Source organism: Podarcis pityusensis, assembly GCF_964106645.2.
Source record: "Podarcis pityusensis genome assembly, chromosome: 3".
Taxonomy (NCBI): Eukaryota; Metazoa; Chordata; class Lepidosauria; order Squamata; family Lacertidae; genus Podarcis; species Podarcis pityusensis.
The window spans coordinates 25,988,717-26,012,063 of NC_138026.1; the positions used below are offsets into that span (position 1 = coordinate 25,988,717).

General features: G+C 43.0%; 2 protein-coding genes across 15 annotated transcripts in view; one reads left to right on the forward strand and one right to left on the reverse strand.

The window, feature by feature from the left end:
• Positions 1 to 18,080, reverse strand: part of EIPR1 (EARP complex and GARP complex interacting protein 1) — a 55,191-nt gene extending 37,111 nt beyond the window's left edge. For all 4 annotated transcript variants that reach the window (XM_080999268.1, XM_080999267.1, XM_080999270.1 and 1 more), the window contains exons 1-3: positions 17,939 to 18,080; positions 14,090 to 14,173; positions 7,659 to 7,791 (exon numbers count right to left, since the gene is read on the reverse strand). In XM_080999268.1, the coding sequence (XP_080855394.1) occupies positions 7,659 to 7,791; positions 14,090 to 14,173; positions 17,939 to 17,980 (259 nt within the window). In that variant the 5' untranslated portion in view covers positions 17,981 to 18,080. The remainder of the gene's footprint in view (positions 1 to 7,658; positions 7,792 to 14,089; positions 14,174 to 17,938) is intronic.
• The window catches only part of TRAPPC12 (trafficking protein particle complex subunit 12), a 651,202-nt gene that overhangs the window by 580,060 nt on the left and 47,795 nt on the right, over positions 1 to 23,347 (forward strand). For 2 of the 11 annotated variants that reach the window (XM_080999056.1, XM_080999059.1), the window contains exons 1-3: positions 18,697 to 18,736; positions 18,974 to 19,043; positions 21,278 to 22,490. In XM_080999056.1, the coding sequence (XP_080855182.1) occupies positions 18,712 to 18,736; positions 18,974 to 19,043; positions 21,278 to 22,490 (1,308 nt within the window). In that variant the 5' untranslated portion in view covers positions 18,697 to 18,711. The other 9 variants (XM_080999065.1, XM_080999064.1, XM_080999066.1 and 6 more) reach the window with 8 other exon arrangements.

The window sequence follows — 23,347 nt, forward strand, 5'->3', positions numbered from 1 at the left end:
AGGGTCTGTACTCTCACTTAGCAACCCTGCTGCAACCAGTGTTTCTGATTGTACATACAGTGACATGAATACAGAGCCTGTCCTCTCCTTCTGCTGGACATGCTGATGATGGAGCAGGACCAGTGGGATGCCATCCCCCACACTGCCACATCTTGATTGAATACACGCAGAGAAAAAGACAAAGGGATTATACTCAGGAAATATATATATGTCCAATGTACTGCCCCTTTTATGCTCAAGTATGTTATAATAATAATAATAATAATAATAATAGTAATAATTTATTGTTTATATCCCGCCCATCTGGCTGGGTATCCCCAGCTGTTCTGGGCGGCTTCCAACAAAGTATTAAAATATAGTAGTCTGTTAAACATTAAAAGCTTCCCTAAAGAGGGCTGCTTTCAGATGTCTTCTAAATGTTATTTCGGTGCCTTCATTTCTTTTTCTTAAAATGTAAATAGCACGAGGGGCAGCAGCTTACAATTTATTGTTAGCTTATCTCTCCCTCTCCCCACTTCCCAACTCTCGGAGTGGGGAGTTGTGAGGGTGCTGGGTTGGAGGCCACAGCTCAAAGGCCCCCCTCCCAACCTTTACTCATGAGAAGGGCTAGGGGGCAAAATGATGGAATGGGTACTGCTTCTTAAAGGCACCCTAGGCGCCATCAGTCAGCAGCATCCAATCCTCACTCACTCACCTTTCCAGGTGCCAGGAAAACACAACAACTCCGCTTTCCTCCCAGTTCTGGAAATGGGGAGGTGATGAGGAAAACAAATGTGGGGAAATTTCCCATAAACTCCAGGCTAAAAAGGCTCAAACCCAAGATAAAAGCCCCTTCCCAGGGAGAGGGTGGTAACAGAGTAAGGCCTTGGATGAGACTGTGAGTAGTGTCTCTAAACTCATATTTGCACGGCAACATTTTTGTTGTGGGATCTATAAAATGAAGCATAGGTTGTTGGATCCCTGTCCCATTTCACATTTCTAGTGTAAACTCACTTCAGAAAAATCCAACAAAGGCTTTAAAGAGACACTTAAGACACAGATGTTTAGTACTGGTTCATCTAATCCAGTCTAAACTCTGTCCTCACCTAAAATATGAAATGTCTCAATGTAAATATACCACTGCACAAACACTTTACGTTAATAAAATCCAGATGTGATTTTTGCACTGTTAATAAAAGCAACAGCAGAAATGAAATGATTTGAACAAGTTTATTTTTTTGCTATTTTTCTGCTTTACTGAGTGGCTTTTGTTTTGTTGGTTATTTTGCTGCTGCTGCCCTCGCAATGCAGTCTACCAAACAGATACCAATGTCTGATCTTCCATCACAAAATGTTATTGTCAACAGGCGATCATTAGCTGGCAAGGACTGCATTACAGTATTTGTAGTTTGTTTGTCCGTTTAATTGTTTGTTTAAAAAAAGACCACGATTCATTGATAAGCACAGGAATTCCCTTCCCCCTTCTCTCCAGCAAAAGAAAGAAGAGAAACTGCTATATGTGAAAATGCCTTTCTGTGTAGAATTTTTGTTTTTTAAAAGCAACGCTAAAATGCGCTCTCTCAGAAAAAGCCGAAGCTCTGAGGAGACAGGATGTGTTGAATGATGATTTTTGACAGGGGAAAGCGGCATACCCCAAGCCCTCAAAACAGGTTATTTATCATCACATCTTCAAAATCCTCTTAACGGCAGGGCAAAAGCAGACAAAGAGACCATCACCTACAATTATGAGACTTTGCCCTCTGCCGGTTCTTTCCACCATTACATCAAGACAGACTATTGTGTAATGAGACTGTCTGTCTCTCCCCCACCCCTTTTCTTTCTCTCTTCCCTCTCCTCCTCTCTCTCTCTCTCTCTAACACACACACACACACACACACACACACACACACATATATATACACACACACACACACACACACACACACACAAACACACCACCCATATTGCCGCAAGAGTGCTTTCTAGTCAACTTTTCACTTTTTACATGGGAAGAACTATGCACGGAGCTATTATCGCAGGCACAGATTTGAAATATTTATGACAGATGCCTTTGAATCATCTTTCGCCTGCACCCACCCCAGCTTTTCGAGCGAATGAACCTTGACTTGTAGGAGCAAGCATGCTCTGCAGCTCCACTGTAGATAAGCCTTCACTTAATCAAACTGAACCCTCACTCACGACCCCCAAACCACCCTCATCAGTGTCAAGGAATGACACTGTCCTCTTTCCCACTGCATTTCCATAAAGCATTAGGAAACCGCTCTTTTAAATCCAAATAAGATGAAGCTGTGAGCACGCTCTCTCTCTCTTCTCCCACCCTCCCCTCTTTCTCCCCCTGCAATATTAAAGCTACAGAATGTATATGCTGAAGCCTTAATGAAATGCGAGACGGCACATCTCTCCTTCTCCTTCTTCCCCCCCTTCCAATAAAGTCAGGTAATGCAAATGTGAGATCCCTACAGTATTATTAATTCTGCTACATTGCACATTGAGCCAGTGATGCTGGAGCAGAGAGGTACAAGTTACATATCTATTGTGCCAGCTGATCTCTCTCAGGGACAAAGGCTTTCACCCTGAAGGAGAGGGCAGGTGGCGATGCCAGTCTCTGTGCCCTCCAAGGATTTCCCACAAAAGTAAGAGGTGAAAAAAAGGGGGGGGACCAGATTTAATTTCCTACAACTGTCACACTGATGTGATAAATCGGCATCTCTACAGCTACCAGTGTCAGACCTTATGAAACTGTCCTAGTTATAAAAGTGACAGTATCTTGGCATATAACTGATTTGTTTTAAAAGTGACTTTATTGTGCTATTTATGCCTCTTAGGAATCAAGTGATTTCCCTGTCTCCCCTTCTCCCACCCTGGAAAATAAAATAAAAAAAGCAGGCTGTGTGCTATCAAATCTTTCAGCAGCACACCAATAGAGTCAAGCTTTTAATCCTGCAGTTATAAGAAAATGTGTTTATCAGGAGTAAGTTATGCAAGCCCGAGCAACATATTCAGTGCAGTCCACAAATGTTTTCATTTTAGGTGGAAAACCATAAACTGGAATCTAGAAGAGGCAACGAGTGAACAGAACTCCCCTTTACATAATTTTGCAGACATATCATGTGCAAAATTGCTTCTTTTCAAAGCTGCTCAGAGTTGACGTTTGGCATTTGCATTGGTTTATTTGTCAGAATGCTACTTCTTAGTCTGACCAAACTGCTGTGATGTCTGTTCTCAGAACACGTGGCATCCTGGATCATGTAAGAAGCAGACTACATAGCCCGGTTTACTTATCCATTACATTTAAATTCATCATAAAAGTAATATTCATTTCAGTTGCATGTTATAACAATAATCTTGCTTCTCTCATTTGGACTTTTAAAAAATATTTGGGCTACTAAGAGAAGCAAGGAACCCTTCAATTCTCAGAAAATAGAAAATGTTCTAGAAAAGTTAAATTGAGTAGTATAAAAGCTTGCTACGATTCCAGTGTGTGTTCTTAAAATGGTTCTCCCATGTTCAGACAATATAAATCTTTTTTTTTTTTTTTTTTTTTTTTGAAAATCAAAATGTTTCCAGCCAAAAGAATTTCAACTTCAGTAGGAACACAGGAAGCTATATTACAGTGGTACCTCGGTTTACATACGCTTCAGGTTACAGACTCCGCTAACCCAGAAATAGTACCTCGGGTTAAGAACTTTGCTTCAGGATGAGAACAGAAATTGTGCTCCGGCAGCGCGGCGGCAGCAGCAGGAGGCCCCATTAGCTAAAGTGGTGCTTCAGGTTAAGAACAGTTTCAGGTGAAGAACAGACCTCTGCAATGAATTAAGTACTTAACCCGAGGTACCACTGTACTACTAGATCTCAGATCATCCATCCATCTAGCTTTATTCCAGCCTTTCCTAACCTGGTACTTTCCAGATGTTGTTGAGCTCCACTCCCATCACCCTCAGCCATATTGCAACATCTGGCGAACACCAGATAGGGAAAGCCTGGTCTACTCTGGCTGGCAGGGTCTCTCAGGCCGAGAACTTTCCCATCACCTGTTACAGGGTCCTTCCTCACCTATGTGGAGAGAACCACACAGCAGACAGCAATCCTACAAAGATGACTTTTTTTTTAAAAAAAGACACAAATAGTTTCAGACTAGTTTACATATTTAACCCCCTCTGCCCACAAGGCCAAAATCTTGCAGTAACAGAAGATACGTAAAATGTGCCCTTTTTCACAATTCATCTCCAACGATCAATTCCGATTTCTGGAAGCCATTCCTCATAATATCTAAAATGCTCAACACGGCTTGAGTAGATCAGTACGGTATTATCTGTGGAATGTTTTCTTCAGTGTTGCTGAGCCCCTTCATTACTTACTACAGGGAAACAGCAGCACCTCCAGGTAGAGGAACGTTGAAAATGAAGAGGAATATTCTGGAGATGCTCAAGAACATCTAAAGAATTGTATGGATCCAAATAATTAACAGAAGACCAACAGCAGTGAGCTGAGAACTTTTCTTGAACCAAAATCATGGCTACCAGCAGCCAGCCTCCCTCCCAATGCTCCACCAATGAAATCCTTAGCCCATCTGGGATTCAACGATGGTCATCTTAAAGAACAAAAATTAATGCTTAAAAATTAGCTCCAAATTTCTTATCCCATGTTGGCCAATATTTTTAAGAGGTGCTTGAGCAGATATTTCATTTTTCTTCCTCAGCTTCTACCACCTGCATCCTAGCAATGCATACTGCCCCTCACCCCAGTAACTTTGAGTTACTGAAAATTTGCCACTTCCACCCCTGCTTTCTCCACCAGACTCCTCCGCTCTTGAAGCAGATGAACTCTCTTTCCCACCAATTATGTGTATAGAGATCTCTGGAAAACATCTCCTACAACTGAACACTTGGCAAGGCCTGTGACCTTTCGCCTCCCTACAAGTTTCCATGATGTCTGAAAGCACAGCAGAGGACAGAGAATGAAAGTACCAACAGCAGGGATGAAATATCCACTGGGTGGGGAGATGGCTCATTTCTAGTACTGTATCTAATGGTGTTTTACGCCTTCCCTTTTCTTCCTTGAAAGTAGATGTGGGGATGGCGATTTGAATCTCTCCAACTTGCCATTCTGATCTCAAAGTTCAATAAAGTTATTGCATTCCAAAAAAATATCCCCAAACCAACCCTTTCAAATGGATTGCCCAATGGCAAAGTTAAAAGAGAGACATCACTTAATTCGACAATCTGCGTAAGTAAATTATAATTATGAACAGACTCATCTCATTTTCGCGTTCTCGGTATATTCTAAAGGAACGCTCAACACAGTGTTCTTATTTAAAACTGCTGAAAGGGCAAAATGGGTTTGCAAATACATGCTTCTGGATTTTTTCATCTCCAGCTATAGCCTATAAAAGGATTCTGAGGTGAGTGACAATTCAGTAGGACTAAGATAGGTTATAAAGCAGAAGTTTCTGAAATCCCCTGATTCTGTCATTCATACACACACACACACACACACACACACCCCTTAAAACGCCATGGCAACTCCTTGCCTGCTGATTTGCAACAACTGCCATGCCTTTCTGCTTGAATTTCCATGTGCCTGAAGTCATACCGGTGATGGCAGGGAGAGTTCAGCAGAACGAAGTGGGAAAAAAGCAAGCAAGCAGATGGTAGCAAAGGCAAGCGGGATTAGGGATGCTTGAGGAATTCAATTTCCATGAACTCCAATGTGAACTGACCTGATCTGCGCCTAATGGACTAATGTGCAGATTGGAACCTAATTATCCTTTGGATTTTGCACTTCTCTGCATTTTTTGACCGTGCTCACCTCAAAAAATATAGACAGGTAAAGTATATTTATAAAATGTGTAGAGTGAGATTAAAAAAACAAGTTTAAACAGATATTGCCATACAGATGTATGTGGGGAAAAAGTAAGATTATTTCAGAAATAGGACAGAATTGACTTCTTTGTGAACACATGTGAAATTGAAAGCAGCGCTCAGCATTACTTATACCCCATTCCCTGGTCTGTGCAGTCCGTTCCACAGTGAAACTAGACATATATACATGCATACATTTCCACAACACAACAGTCGTAATAATGGTTATATACACATTGCAATTTTGACGCAGAACTGCATCTTAGCCCAAGACATCAGCAGCATTAGATGTGAAGTTACAGAACAGTCTGTAAAGATCTTACTACAGTTACATCCCCCAAAAAACAGAAGAGAAGAGACTAAGGTTACAGATTTGCAGTTTGCCCCCAGGTCTAGCATTCTCAGAGTTCCCAAGTCTTTAACAAAACCTGTGAAAATTAAGTATTGCAGGGTGTGCACTGGTTGTATTTCATCTCTGCTCAGTGCTTTGTCAGCTCTTCATTGTTCTAATTTTGCCAGCTACTCTGGTACCAGGATGATCTACTATCCTTTTTGCCTTTTCACCTTCTCAAAGTGAGAAGATTTATAGCAATTCAGATATAATGATCTAGCAGCCCAGGGCAGCAGGAGACATGGAAAAGGGTCTTCTCATGATATACCCATTGCTGCTCACTCACCATTGTGCAGATGTTTTTCTTTGTTGTATATAAGCTGAAAGCTCGCCTCACTACAGCCACTTTACCCACCTGAGGGTACATTTTTCTTCCTTACTCTGTGACTGTCCACCACAGAAGAGACTGCATCACCGCTGTGCGGGGTTTTACAATTAATAAGTTTATTAAATATTTCAGCCACTTTTCCCTTTACAAAGAGCAGCACAGTATATCTTTCCAAGACACTTTAGCATTTTTAAAAGGTATCTCATCTAACTTGGCAATTTACTTCTCTCTCTTGGAACCAGTGTTAGAAACTCAGATATATAGGCTAGGTGTCAAATGCCTCTTTAAACCAAGGTTGCAGTCACCAAAACAGAATCTCTGGTTGCCATTTTGGGCAAGATGGCTCTAAAGTCTTATTTTTCAAATGATGGACTGACTGCAATTGTCACTCAGTTAAACATCTGGCTACTACAGATGACAACCTTGAGCTTGGTTAAGAACTTTGAGAACTTAAAGAAGAAAAGTCACTTGATCCACGGACTGTCCACATATATACTGGCCAATTCCTACCTCTTTTTCTTAATGGTGACATGGACCATTCATAACGTAAGACTATGAGGGTGGGGTAAGACAAACTACAACAATTAACTAAAACGTTGTTCACCAATCCTGCTCAGGCTGAACAGAAAAAGCATTTCGGATCCTGAAATTCATTCCGATTGTGCAGATAAAAGATAACTGATAGAATTTTATAGGGATGTAAAAACTGTGTGAAAACTGTCAAGATCCAATGATCCTCAGATGGTGGAGATGTCAGGTGCCATCCTGGTGACCAGGCATCTTCACTTGGTCACAAGTGGCTGATAGGCAGGTGCAAAATGCACCTGGCGCCTTGCTAATTTTGAACACTGCTTGGAGCCCCTCCCATGCATCAGACATGTGCGCCAAAAGTTAAGTGATCAGAGAGCCACTAAGTTCATTTATCAATTAAAAAATTGGCAGCTAGAATGTAATCCCTCAAACCAACATGAATGCCACTAGAAGAGATAATGTGCATTTCAATACCATATATACACTCTCAGATAAGTGTCCTACAGAAGAAAAGGAGAGGAAAGGAAAGCCTTCAAATTGCACTTACTTTTACTGTAGCAGGTTGCAAGCACACCTTTGTCAGCTGGACTGGCACTTATGTGCCAAATTTCACCAACTTGATGCAGAAGAACATTTTTGTTTATAATGTTATTTTCATCATCAAAATCTATGATGTGAATCTACAAATGCAAGACAAGAACCGTTAGGACTTCATGCATATTTTTTTTCAGAAGGGTGTGAAGCATACATTACAATGTGTGAAACATACTATCAGTTTCATTTCATAAAAATGGGTGCACAGGAGTCACTGAAAACAACTCTAGGTGAAATTGCTGATCGAGAAACCCCTGATCTGTCATGCTATGTCTACAGCTGCAACAGGTAATAAAGGAGACCAGTAATTAGAGTCTCTATAAGGACATACAAAATGCAGGTTGATTTAGTCACTAAATCCCCACTCATTAAAACATACAAACTCCTATTCAAGTAACACAGACTATGGTAAGACCCCATATCTTACAGCAGAATTTGAACAAATACAACTAATAGCTTTCCATGCTAGACAAGAGGGGAGGAGTCATATAGCATCACTACAAAGTCCTCATGTAGCCTTTTACTACTGAACGTTGGTACTGGGAAGATAAGTCAGGGGTTGCCAATGCAGTGCCTGTAGGCGCTAGTATTCTAGCCAGTACCTTCCTGCTCAGATCCTGTTTGCACTGGTTCAGCTTCTCCTAAACTAAAAATGTACTCTTCAACACATGCCCATCTTTCATTGGATAACAGGCCTGGGCACCCAACCTCCTTTCTCTTTTGAATAGAGAGGTGCTGTGAGCTTCTGTCAGTGTTTCATTGTAGGTGCCTTGATTTGGGGAGGGGATGTGATGGGACAGCATCCCTGCACCATTTTAAGGTCCTGCCTCTCTTCTGGCATTTTTAGACGTAGCAGCCATCTTGGGTACTGCCACACACTCAAGCAACTTTTGTGGCTGGTGCCCATGGCACCTACTCAAAATTCAGAAGGCACCCATTGGCCCCCAAAGGTAGGCTACCAAACTAAGATACACTAACATGCCAATATTGTTTGGTATGACTGATGGCAGTGCTCAAACACCTTACCCAACCTTTCTAACGTGAGACCCCTTAACCTGTAGCCTTCCAAATGTTGTTGGATTCTTGCTCCTATCAACCCCAGCCAGCAAGGTCAGGGAAAATGGAAGTCGTACTCCAACAATATCTGAAGGGTCACAGGGCCCCCTATCCCCGTCTTAACTGGAAGACCGTACTTACGAAACCTGAGAGCTGTTGCATGCAACCCCCCCCCCAAAAAAAGTCACTCCTTCTGTCTGCTGGGTACTACTCAAGAAATGTTGTAGGAAAGCTGACCTAACAGTGCTGACGCACTAGTGCATGTGAGAAAACTTTCTCCCAACATCTTACAAAGTTATCTAATCATTCACATGTACTTAGGATGTCTAAGTTCTTCACTTTAGCAGGGATCAGGGTTTTAACCCATCAGATTGTGGGGAAAGTAGCTTGCTCTGTTGTTGTTTACAAGCGGTGACCATTTTAGGCACATCCAATTGATGTGTGATCGCTGATGCATCAGTCCTTTTGGACCTGGAAGAGGGCAGAACGAGGGTGGAAGGGGGGGGGCTTATACGTGCTTCGCCAAGACATATGGGGGCCAGGAACAGAACTCCCACATGAAATATTGCCACCTGTATATTAAATAAGGAGAAGAGTCATAACTCCGTAGCAGAGCATTCGCAGACTGTCCCGAGTTCAATCCCCAGCATCCCCAGATCTCTGAGAAATCTTAGTCGGAAACCCTGAAAAACAGCAGCTAGTCAGTATGCAGACAATATTGAACTAGATGGACTAATGGTTCAACTCAGCATGGCAGCATCCTTTGTTCCTATGTATATTGAGCATGGCTAGCCTGAGGATGCCGCTGGTTTGCAACCCCCATCATCAGTAGCCAGAATAGCCTGAGGTCCGGGATATTGGGAGTTATGGTCCCTACAGAATCTGGAGGGCCACATCTGCCTTAAATGGAAATGCTATGCAAGTACAAGCCATGAGCAAAATAGAAAAGGGTGGTGGTGGAATATTTTTCAGGCCAATACCCTGCCAACACAGAGAAAGCTTTGAAACGCTTTAACAATTGCTTGCTTCTCTGGAGAGACCACAAGGGATTCGTTTCTGCAATCAATTGTCCTGAGATAAACCCCTTTAACTCATTTCCCTCTCCCATTTGCTAACATAATAAGAAAGCCATTCTGAGACTAAAGCAAGCTGGAAGCCAGAAGAGCATCCAGAGACAGATGTTCTATCTAGCTTGTTGCACAATGTCTGCCTAAGCTGCATGCCTACAATACAAAAAAGCCCTTTTAGTGTTTAGCCTGAACAGAGCACAATTTTAACAAAATCTTTGCTGAAAATAGAGCAGAGCAGATTGCACCAGGCTGGCTGGCTGCTTCATCTATATGCTCCCGCAGCCTCCTCTAAAAACAGGAAGCCTCATGTTGAAATTATGAAGTAGTCTCCTTGGCAGTGAAATTGATTCCCTAAAGGTGAGCTACAAATCAAAATTCAATTTGCTCTACCAACATGTATTATATGCCCCTACTAACCATATAAAGAGGGTCACACAGCACATAAACCAGAAGTGCCTTCTGCCCTATCTCAGGTCCCTCAAAGTCAGGCACAGCAGCTTCCGTCTCACTGGTGTGATCATCATTCAGAACCACATCAGGCCCCGAGGACAAGTGTTATTAAATATAGCATGTCACCGGTTCCATAGGATTTTATCATTATTAATATTATTATTTTCCTAACTCTTTTGGCTTGGAGACGTGGAAAGCATTAAAAGGCAAAACCAGACAAGGTGTTGCAACACAGCTCTCTCGGGTATATCAGAAACATTCTGTGGGAAGAAGGGCAGTCAAACATCCTATATCCTAGGATATGTTTTCTCCAAGCACTCACAATTGTCACAGTTTTGGAAGCGTGGACCAAAATTCAACAATCATTTTATCGTTCAATCAATCATTTGGTCTTTTATTTTGCTACAGGGGTAGGAAACATTGCTAGTCATTTCTGGGAGTTGGGAGTTCAACAACATATGGAGGGCACCAAACCATCTAACCCTGCTTTAAACAAACTCCTGCATTCAGACAAGAGAGACTGATGCTCCTCCTCCAGCAAGCTACCCAGAAAAAAGAAAAGAAAAGAGAGAAAGATGAGATTCAGCGAAGAGTTGTGGTTGTCTGGAGAACCGGATGGGGCTAATGTCTCAAGTGCTCCCCATCAGATATAATAATAATAATAATAATAATAATAATAATAATAATTTATTATTTGTACCCCGCCCATCTGGCTGAGTTTCCCCAAGCACTCTGGGCGGCTTCCATAGAAACCAAAAATACAATAAAATATCCCACATTAAAAACTTCCCTGAACAGGGCTGCAGATATGCAGGGATTGACCTCTAAGTCCCACAATTCCACACTGGTTTTGAAGGAAACCTGCCGTCTCTTTGTGGTTTAGAACAGGAGCAAGGAAACTCAGGCACTGAGCCTCTCTAGATGGCCTCTGGAACACTTCCCATTCATAGCCCTCACTGACCCTACTTTGTAGCCAAAGTATTTTTGCCTGGCTGGAACGTGCCCTTGAACCCTAACATCTCTTACTTGATCTGGATGGAGGAGAGTGTGTGCAAGTGTGTGTAAAAACCAGCTCCGCTCACTTTTGCCTCTGACCCGGCCAACCATGGTATTTGGCCTCCGGACGGTTGCCCAGAAGAGAACGTATCCCTCAAGCCTTTAAAGGTTCCCCAACCCTATAGCTGTCCTCTTAATTCTACCTGCTTTTGACATCCTGTTCTGACAATATATTTGTTTGAATTTAGTTAAAGCATAGGTGCGTTGGAGAAGGCTAACAGGTAAAGTAGAAAAAGAGATAGCTCAGTTTCAAAAGTTTGAAAAATGCAGCTTATTCAGGCAAATAAGAGCCTCCTTGTGTATTGTAAATGTTCCTCTGTGGAAGATATTTTTACACAACAAAACCCATTAAGGCAAAAAGTAAACCAATCTTGTATCCCAAGGATAGAAACATGATTATATTTTCAATTCCTATTCTTCATTTTTTAAAAAAATACCCTTTTAAGTGCTTTTTTTCTTACATGTACTCAGTGAACAACCTTAAAGTAGAAGATGCAGTAGGGATCACTTTGCCTGCCCTGTCTCTGCATTTTCACACCCAAATCCTGTATCAGGCTCCATACTTGCTTGTGTTGGCTTAATGGAGATGAACTAAATGCAATTGAAAAATCACATCTGCCCCCCAATGCTTTATGACAATGCAATTCCTTTCAGGGATTCCATTCACAATACACCTCTGCCCAGGAGTGGAAGCCTAGTTAGTGCAACTTGGATGTCAAGCTACCATCTGCCGGAAAGTGTTGGAAGAATGGCCATTACCTGACCTAGGTAGAGACCAGCGCTGCTAAATTAAGCAGTAACAACAGAGGCTCCTGACACTTCTTAGGGATTAATGACTGACTGAGGAGTTGATGGCTTCAAGCACTGCTAAAGGCCATTAACCCTATCAACTCATTAGCACTCAGAGAAAGTGCCCTGCACCTCAATTATCAATGCTGGTAAGACATAAAATGGAAAGGACAGGGGCAGTGGGGAGCAAGGAGAAGCAGGCTCAAACAGCGTTTGGAGTCAATAGTAGAATTATTACCCAGATACAATCAGGCTGCTTGAGTGCTATCAATATTTTCCTCCTGCAAAAGTTTTAATGGCTTGGAGTATTTTCAAAACACTTGTATCTGCTGCTACAGGAAACTATACATTTAGGCATCAGCGGCAGGGAAGGAACTACCGTATTTTTCGCTCCATAAGACACACTTTTTTCCTCCTAAAAAGTAAGGGGAAATGTCTGTGCGTCTTATGGAGCAAATATGTGGTCGATCGCTGCCTCCCTTTCTGGCCCCGCCCCCTTGCCCAGGCCTCCATTGTTGAATGTTCTGCAGACGGAGGCTGTTTGTTTCCCCAGCGACATGTGACTGGCTGATTAGATTATCTGTCTGGAAACTGTAGAAACAGCTCCCTTTCCTTTCCTAAAGAAGCTGCAGAACTGTGAGCTGAACCCCACAAAAACAGGATTTTTTCCCTTTGCAAAGTAAGCTCAACAACTTTGAGCTGATCCTCAAAAAAGGGGCTTTTCCCCTTTGCAAAAGAAGCTGCACAACTTTGAGCTGAGCCTCAAAAAAACAGGGCTTTCCCCCGTTCAAAACTAGGTGCATCTTATGGAGTGAAAAATACGGTACATATAATCCAAGATGTGATCCTACAAAAAATGGCATCCCCATCTCAAGTTCTTCCCACTATGTATAATAGCACTCATCCCACAACATGCCATCAAGTCACTCCCCTGTCATGGAATGGAGCAGGTGAAATTACACGATGAAATTACTTCACATAATGGCATCTACAACCTGTTATGGGGTATTCTGGGAGAAGCTGTCATGGGGAAAAACCAGAGTCCCGTGTCTCCAACAACATTTACTAATTATAAGAGAGAAGATATACCAATATATCTTAGTGAGCAGGTCTGATTTCCCCACCATCACAAAAAAGAAGCATATTGGGCAGTATGGAACTAAATATTTGCATTAGGGCAACAGGAATTCCCTTCCTTCTCCATGCTTGGCACCCTGTGCCCTCCCCAAATCTGATTCAAAGGGTTGGGGGACCCTCCCTCAACAGATTTCAGGGGGCATGCAGTGGGAGAAGAGGAAGGGAGTGTTTCTGTTGCCTCCCAAAACATATTTTCCAGCCTTGTACCAACAGATGTGCCCCAAGGTAAACTGTTCAAATAACTATAAAGCTTCACTAAGTTCTTGTTTTTCCTTTTTAGACATGTTTATCATATTAGAAAGGTGGCAAACAAACAGTTCCAGCAACTTGCTTGTTTTATTTCATCATTGATTCTGAACAGGCTTGGCTGAGACTCAGAAACCAAGCATAAAGTTTTAAACTGTTGTGCAGGTTCATCAATGAACCACGTTCTTCCATTCGTCATTTCTCACTGCAGAGAAATTAAGTTACATCAGAATGCTTTTTACAGCACAGGTCTACTCAGAAAAAAGCCACATTGAGTTCAGTGGGGCTTGTTCCTAGGTGCAGATTACAGAGTCCAACTAACTATATAAGCATTCTGTAGCCTCAAAGACCCTCCTTTAACCATTATTTAACATTAGAATGATTAGGATTTTCCTCACCATCCCCAGCTCAATTCTTAACACAGAACTTTACAACCAAATACTGTTCAAGATCACATCCAATATTTTTTAAAACAGCACTACATTTAAAACTTCAATTTGGCAAGCAAAAATCATTATCCCACTGAAGACTTTTAAAACATTTCCGATTCTATTTTAATACATTTTTCATACAAGTTTACCTGATTATCATATTTAAGAGACTGAGTTCCAACCAGAAACCGTATTGCATCTGTTTCTGCGGTCTGGGGTGTTAAAGCTCGTGCCTGGGGGGGGGGAGGATAAAAATACAATAATATCAAACACATTTTAGTATCTTGGAACATGCAGGACATCAGTTACCAAGAACGGTGTTTTTGACATTTAGTCCATCTGTATTTTGACTTTTTTTTTTTAATGCAAGTTCTTTGTTACATAGATTTATTTTCTCCAAACTTCCCAAAGGCATGCTTGGTATAGAAGTGTGATAGGCTCATGAGTAAAACTGCCATGCTTCTAGTGTTAGACACATTTCCAAAATTAATTTTAGAGAACCATCTCATCCATGAAAAAGATGCACAGAATGCAAGAGCAACTGCACAAATGTTCAAGGTAGAAGTTTTTGTAGAAACAGCAACTGGGGAAAACTGTAGACCACGTAACTGAAAATATAATCTTTTACTTTATATTTTAAACTTATTTCCTGCACAAGAAACAACCCTCATATGCTGCACAATGTGTTGCATCTGTGTAATTTAATATTTTCGTAGGTTTTACAGCAAAACATAATGGATTGGGTCCAAACTAAGTTACTTAAACCAAGGTTCCACTGAAATAAACATAAAAAGTTAGTTATGACTAACAAATTCTACTGATTACAATGGGAACTAAGCATGATTAATCAAACCCAAGATTTCCAGATTCCATACAGTTTTATTCCACTAACTTTTAAATTTAAATGGTCAGGACTAACTGAAGTTTATGTATTTCAATGGGCCTACTATGAATAAAACTTAGTTGAATACAACCCACTTACCGTAGAACTGCAAGCAATTTTTTTTTTTAAATTCAAGACACCTCACCTGTATATTTTCACGTCGAGATTTGTTTCGTGCTTAAAATAGTTAATTAAAAAATAGGCACCTACTGAATAACTTAAATTTGGCAGCTAAACAGACTGGACCACCTGTTAAATATTTACAATAGTTCAAGTTTGAAACAGAGTTTTACTGATAGCACTGCATGCATGCATAAAATAGAGATGGCACATTTATGATGTGACTCTGGCACACAGTCCCAGTGGTCTCATTCACATGCACTGCTATACTATGCCATTATAAGAAAACGCCCCGGGCACTGCAATCTCCCAACCCAACATGGCTACTAGGTGGAGTTTGGTAGCTTACTCTTCCCTTTTTGACTAAATGCAGGAAAGTCTGCATGCTGGCAAACTGTGGTTAGTTTTAACTAAGGTCTACCAAAACAAGCCAAGACTAAATTAACTGAATCCTTAACTATGGTTAACCAAAAGGAGAAACAGGAAGTTCCAGTTGCTAAAAGCAACAGAATGGTAGAGCGTTCTTGTGTTCAAGTCCTGCTTTTGGACTTCCCAAGCACATCTGATTGACCGCTATAAGAACAGGAGGCTGGAGTAGATTGGCTACTGACTTGATCTAGTAGGGCTCATATTTCATTTTTCTCATCTCTTCCTTCCTGCCATATCAAAGGAGAAGGAAGAGGCTCAAGGTTTGTACATGCTTGCCCTTATAATGCTAAACCAAGGTTAGTGCCATGTACAAATCCCATCAGATACCTTGCAACTGAAGTCTAAGCTAACTGTGGTTTCCAAATAGTCTTCAAAAGCAGTCCCATGCAGAATACATTACAGTAATCTAACCTACAGTGACTTGCGTGATATGGAGAGGAGGAGAATTCAGGTCAACACAGACCTCCCCTCCATTGTCTCAATGTCCTATCATGCTCTGCATGTACACGACCACCAATGGGGGAGAGCAAAGAACAGGACCTCAATGAGCTTTATCTGGTTCTTCCATGTGTAGGTGCTGCGCCCATGGTTTAAAGGAAGCGCATTAAACCAGGAGTGGGGAACCTCAAACCCACAACCCTAATTAGGTCTAGCACAGTTCTCAATTTGGTCCACACAGCTGTTTTTTCAAAGCCACTTCCATTTGCCCACACCCAGCATCACCTGACATGAGTTCTGGGACAAGTAAACTAAAAGTTGCCAATGCACAATCAGGAGATTGAAAGTTCTCTACATATGGTGTGCTGGAAGGGAAGTTTGCTATCCTGAATCAGCTGGCTGGGGATGAGAGCAAGCCTGCTGCTGGATCAAGTGCAGAAAACTCAAATTGTGGAGCCAATCCCTGCAGAAAACAGGCCTGAAGTCACCACCTAACAGCTAACATGTGTTGGATTTTATTTTGCGGTGTGGCTTGTCATCCTACAAAGTTAATACTAATAGCACAGTGACATCAAGTAATTGACAGGCGGGCAAAGGCCTGCCCACCTGTCAAAGTGGTTCACCAGGATTGGGGGAACCCAAGAACCAGCATGCTGGCCGGATCCAGTTCCCTAACCCAGTGCAAAACAATTTCAAATCAATCATTTTATAACAGTATGGCACCCATTTAATCAAATGTGAACATTCAAGAAATGGAATATATCTTCTTGAAAACACCCTATTTTCCTGAGTGTGATCTATTTGTATACCATATTTGTATACCATACATTCTGAAAAGCACCAAATGAGAAAAAGAACACTGACACCATCACCGCCTCTCCCCTGCAACGTTGACAGCACGCTCCAAATTAGCTTCACCAAGTTGAAAGGCAAAAGTTGTAGAACTGAATTCGCTCTCGAGCTGAGAAATTCAAGCAGAATCAACCAGAAACAGGCAGAATCTCAGCTTCCCACCCACAACCTGGAACCCTCCAGATGTTCTGGCCTATAATTCCCACCATCCCCAGTCAGCACAGCCAATGGCCAGAGATCATGAGAACTGCAGTCCAGAATTCATGAAAGGGCCCCAGGTTGGGGAAAGCTGTGCAAGGTTGGTGCACACCAACTCCCCTTCACCAGGGGTGCCAACTTGAAACAAGATATTGTGGGGAGGGAAGGTAAGCCCTGCCCCATATGATTTATCATAAATTGCCGTGCATGGACACCATTTGAATGGCAATGACATCAACCTTGGGGGGAGTGGCCTCCTCAGGTATTTTATTGGGTAAAGGTAAAGGGACCCCTGACCATTAGGTCCAGTCGTGACCGACCGGGGTTGCGGCGCTCATCTCGCTTTACTGGCTGAGGGAGCCGGCTTACAGCTTCCGGGTCATGTGGCCAGCATGACTAAGCCGCTTCTGGCGAACCAGAGGAGCGCATGGAAACACCGTTTACCTTCCCGCCGGAGCAGTACCTATTTATCTACTTGCACTTTAACGTGCTTTCGAACTGCTAGGTGGGCAGGAGCAGGGACCGAGCAACGGGAGCTCACCCTGTTGCGGGGATTCGAACCGCTGACCTTCTGATCGGCAAGTCCTAGGCTCTATGGTTTAACAATAATAATAATAATAATAATAAATTTTATTTATACCCCGCCCTCCCCAGCCAAGGCCGGGTTCAGCGCGGCTAACAAGCAATAATAAAAACAAGTTGAATGAATACAACTTAAAAACAAGATTAAAATACAACATTAAAACATTAGCCCACAGCGCCACCCGCATCCCTATTTTATTGGGTGGGGGAGGCCAAAAGGATCTCGGAGATGTAGGAGTTGGCTCCTATGCCCTTCACAGTTACTCCTCAATACCCATGGCGCTTATTTATTTGGAAGGCGTGGTTCCGTTTTCTTATTGCGGGCAGTCAACTGGTTTGGCTGGTTGGACTGGTTTTGCCAAGCCTGCGAAAGCTTCGAGCACGCTTCTTTAAGGATGCGCGCCGTCCACACGTTCCCTCAAACAACCCGTGCGCCGGTGCTTCATTTACCGCCCCTGCGAGGAACAAACAGCAGGTGCTTCCCGCTCCTTCTTACCTGGAACTCCAGCCCATAGATCACCGGAGCATCGTCCTCCATGGCTGTCCAACAGAGGCCTCAAGATTCGTCGCCGCCGCGATTGGGAGCCTAGCCTCTCCTTCCCATCCAAACGCGTGTTGAAGGAAAAGGCGAAACACACAACAAAACGGGGCAGGTCCCGCGTCGGCTTCCGTCCTTACTTCCGGAATGGCGTGTGTGAGGCGGCGGCGAGCAGGGGGACGTCGCCGCGCAGGCGCACCACGCGTATTGGTTAGCTCCTCTCCTACGCTTCCCCCGCCCCTCACGCACACGCACATCTTCGCCGCCGCGTCCCGGAGGCGTCGCCTTTTGCAGCTGTCAGTGGAAGTAGGTGAGGGGGAGGCCAAGGGAGGGTGGGAAAGAGTGTCCTCTCCGTGGCCTTCCATCCTCCCTGGAGGCTTGGAGCGGGAAGGGGCGCCCGCTCTGGGCGCGGGGAGGTGCTACTCGCTCGTCCTCTTTGAAGAGCAACCCGGAAAAAAATCAGCTTCGTCCACAATTATCCCTGTTTGCGTTGGCTCTTGAAAAGCCCGAGGTGACTGTGCCCCCCTTGGAGGAGAAGTGGGAATGGTCTTACGGGGGATGGGCGATGTTTTATTACACGCCCAGGCTAAATCATGATAAGGGGGAACACCTCCCTGCATGTAGAAAGCTAGCTCGTCAGGGGGAAGTTGGAATCCTCCCTGGTGTCTTCTATACAGGCAGAGATTGTGTTTGTGTGTGTTTTCAGAGTAGGACTCAAATGTGAAACCCAGATGCGTGTCTCTGCAGCCCGAAGTGGTGTGTAGAGAAACTTGTTTTGTGAGAACAACTAGTAAACCTGTGGGAGGTTTTGGTATTCCCTGCGTGGTATTCTAAACAGTAGCGTGCACTGTGATATTTCTCTGTAGATAGGCTTGTTAATCGTGTACAGTATGGTATTTTTGTAATGGAGCAAAGGGAACAGATCACCGTTTCGCTTGGTTTCCTAATCATAATTTGTAAAGTGGGAAAATAATTCCTGCTGCTGTTTTACAGATGGGACACTGAGGCTGATCTCAAGTGAATTGTCCTGGGATACTGAGGCTTGCCAGAGCAGAGATAAAAGGTATGTCTGTATTTCCATGAAGTCTTATAGGGAGAAATCTTGTTTCCTGTTAGTCTTAGACAAATGCATTGTCACCTGATCTCACCATGTGAAAATTATTACCACATGAATCTTAACAAATGTTAAAATTACTTATTTGAACTTTTATTTTTTTTAAGTGGAATTTCAGCTTGTGAACACAGAGGTCTTGGTCTGGGTGAGAGAAACAGATGCTAGCATTCACATACCCTAAGACCTAAGTTTCCCAGATTGGATCCACTAGCCAGCTCTCTCTTACACCCCATTCATATTTTATCTCTCTTACACCCATTAGCTAGTCTGTTGAAACCTAAGAACAGACTCAGCGTTGCTTATATGCCATTTTTACATCATCTGTTAAATGGTGCGAATTGGCAACTGCATAGTCATAACCCTACTACCTGGCAATCAGTGGACTATTTTTAGTTATAAAACTGGGATTATCAATGGAGACTTGTGGTAAATCATATTAGGGCTAGGGGACAAAGGCTGCTTCCTAAGTCTCATGGCCCCTCGTTCTTCCATTTATTCTGCAGGCAAATCCCTCTGTGAGCCATGTCCATGGAGGGGTCTGCCAAGTTACATGCCCCTTCAGCCAGGGAACTCCTTGAGTTCATTGACTTTGCCCTATTGGCACTTTTGTCTCTCCCATCCAATGAAAAGATGGGACTCTAGGAAGAAGGATGGGGAGAGCAGGCCTTAGAAATAACAATCAACTGGTTATCTCTTTGAAGCCATCTGGAGAGGGACCATCAAGGCCAACAGTAGGCCAACAGACTTTATATAAAGTACCGTATTTTTTGCTCTATAAGACTCACTTTTTTCCTCCTAAAGAGTAAGGGGAAATGTGTGTGCGTCTTATGGAGCAAATGCAGGCTGCACAGCTATCCCAGAAGCCAGAACAGCAAGAGGGATTGCTGCTTTCACTGCGCATCAATCTCCCTTGCTGTTCTGGCTTTTGAGATTCAGAATATTTTTTTTCTTGTTTTCCTCCTCCAAAAACTAGGTGCATCTTGTGGTCTGGTGCGTCTTATAGAGCGAAAAATACGGTAGCTTTTTTTTGCTCATATTACCCTAGGAAACAAAGTGATCATAAGAGACCTAAGTTGACTGGGCAGAAATTCATCCCTGCTTTACTACATAACTCCTCCCTGGTGATCTCGCTTCATAGTACAAACCTTAGTAGACTCAGCTGCCAGGAGTAGCTCCATGTTTGAGGCTAAACCCATGCACTAAGAGTTATGAGGCAGCTGTAGGAATGAGGAAAATTAAGTCGCTATTGAGGAGATTCAGTTAAGAACAAAAGGGCCTATGAAGAGCTTGCTGGATCAGGCCAATGGCCCTTTTAGTCCAGCATTCTTTTCTCATCGTGGTCAGCTAGGCTCAAGTAAAAACATGCTGATTCCCGGACCGTCCGCAGGCCGGATTTAGAAGGCGATTGGGCCGGATCCAGCCCCCGGGCCTTAGTTTGCCTACCCATGATTTAATATTTCAGCTTTCTTTCCTTGTCTCTGTGTATTAATAGACTTTTCACTTAAAGAATGAGTTGAACCTCTGTTCAGCATCTATACTGATGGACAGGTTGATGAAGAAACAGAAACTGCATTAATAGAAAAAGCGAGTGGGGGACAGCATTACACTGAAATGATCTGCACATTTGTAAATGCTATATAAATGTTACTGAATTATCTCTCTTTGTGATACTGTTTGCATGAAACTATTTGCTTGATACTATTTCTGTTCTTAACTCTACAGTAGAGCAGGGTTTCTTTCCATCTATAGGCCCTGCCCCCTCTCCATCCGGCCCCGCCCCCTCTCCCCGCCCTCTAGATTGTTAGAACGAAAGACGGAGCTCCTGCTGCAAGGCTGACTGCTTCACAAGCAATCCCTTGGTGAGCGGTTGTTTTCATTTTTCCCTTTGCCCTGTTCCTTGTTTAGCTTCCCTAAAAAAAAGCTCAAGAACTTTGAGCTGAACCCCCCAAAAATGGGGTAGATCACTGCTAGTTTTTAATTGTCTCTTGGAAGTTCGCTGTCCCTGCTGTAGAGTTAACTTCATTTATTTGGAGCTTTTTGCATTTGAAGTACTGGCCATCTTAATTATTCAAATGGATATGTAGAACCTGATGTTTCCATCAGGTTTCCACTTTTTGCATAAATCATCTTAAGTTTCAGAATTGGTCACCAGCAGTCACATTCACTTGTAATTTTTTATCCAGAGCAGTTATGGAAAACAAAGAAGGTGATGTTGAGGATGCCAAGATAAGAGGTTCAAGTGCGGCAGAAGGTGGCTGTGCTATCCAGCTGCCAGGTCACGAAGAACTTATGTTTCATGAAGAAACAATTGATCTTGGTGGAGATGAGTTTGAGTCTGAAGAAAATGAGACCATCTCAGAAGATTCTAGTAACTTCATAGATAAACTTAATGAGCAGATGATGGAGAGTGTTGTTATATCAGATTCTCCAAATAATAGTGAAGATGATGCTGGTGATCTTGGTTGTCTTCAAGAAATTGTAAAACAAATGGACACAAAAGACATTCATGCACCAGAAGAAGAGCTGGAGGAAAAGGCAATTGGCAAAGAGAGTAAAACTGAACTTGAAGGCGCTCCTAAAGTTATTTCTGATAGTGGAATTGGCGATCAACCTCCTTTGAAAGAAGAGTTGGTTCAGGAATCAGCAGAAAATGAATTGAAAGTGGAAAGTGATGAGCTGCTTAACTCTGCATCAAACAGTATTGATGAATGCAAATCTGAGGAGCAGATATCTTCCCCGCTTGCCGACAAATCACCCGTCAACCCTGAGCCTATCCCTGTGTGTACGATTTTCAGCCAGGGAAGTCGCATGAATGGTCAGCAGCAGTTCCTGCATGATGGCTTTGAGCCTCAGATGGTGAAGTCGCCTAGCTTAGGCGGTATAAGCGAGACTCCCATAAAAACTCTTCCGCAAGTGGTTCAACCTAGTCCCAGCCTAAGCAAGTTTTTTGGTGAAGCCATTAATACTAATACTCTAGCTTCTGATTTTTTCGATTCATTTACCACATCCTCTTTTATTTCTGTCAGTAACCCTAATGCGAGCTCTTCTGTACCAGAACAAATGTCTTCTCTTGTAACAGCTGGGGAGTTCCATGACTCTGCCAGCCACAAATACTCTGTTAAAAATGGACGGTCTGAAGCTGGGAGGTCTGCATCTTCTCCAGAAATTTCACAGTCTCCAAAGCCATTTTCCCAGATCCAAGCTGTTTTTCAAGGTGGCGACGATCCTTTTGCATCTGTGCTGAATATGAGTGAGGTAGACAGGAGGAACGATGCTTGGCTTCCTAGTGATGCAACTAGGAATGTGTTGATCTCAGTAGCAACTCAGCAGTACAGTAATGTTTTCATAGACAAGGAAAATCTCACAATGCCTGGTTTAAAGTTTGACAACATTCAGGTAAGCGTGTTCCATTGTGTCTTACTTCTTGGAATACTGTGTGGCTAATAATAAGCTAGGTGGCATGTACATTCTTTCAGTCAAGTTTTTCAGTTGTGACATTTATATCCCACCTTTTCATAAAAATGCACCAGGCCGCAGTATAATATAAGCAGCCTGCTCAGTATAATAACAAATAGCACAATGAAATCAGATAAGATCAGAGAGAGAGAGAGAGAGAGAGAGAGAGGGGAGGCAGATGGTTATAAACATAATTTAACCCAGGGGTCAGCAAGGTTTACCTTGCCTGGGTTGGTTCACTCCAGTGGAGATCCCTCTATGAGCTGGATCACGCACATGATTTCCAGCGTCTGAGTCTGCACAGATGCGATTTTCGGCGTCTGCACATGTGCAGACAGGATTTCTGGTGCTGCGAAAGCGAGTCCCTGCGCCACACTGCACCGGTTTAGCTCAGCGCGTGGGGACTAACTGAGCAGGGAGTTCAGTTCAGTTAAACGACCCCTGTGGGCCGCTTGTGACCCATGGGCCTTAGGTTGCCGACCCCTGATTTAACCTAATAAGAGGCAGTGAAGAGGCTTCTGTTGGCCAGGGTGGAAGGTAAAAATTTGGGGTGTGTATTCTTCCATACGTTTGATAGTGGAGGGGCTGGAGAATTGGGATCTATGAGGTTTTTGGTTTGGGAACGGTCTAAAAGAACCAAAAATCAGGCAGATTTGTGTGTCTTAGTAATAAGCACCACTGAGCTATGGGATGTTGAAAGTGTCAGTTGGGAAGAGCAAAGGAGCTGGCCAGCTTAAACTCCTAAACCTTCATAGTATTCTGGAGGTGAGCATTTGGGTTAGGAAAGGGTATGCATA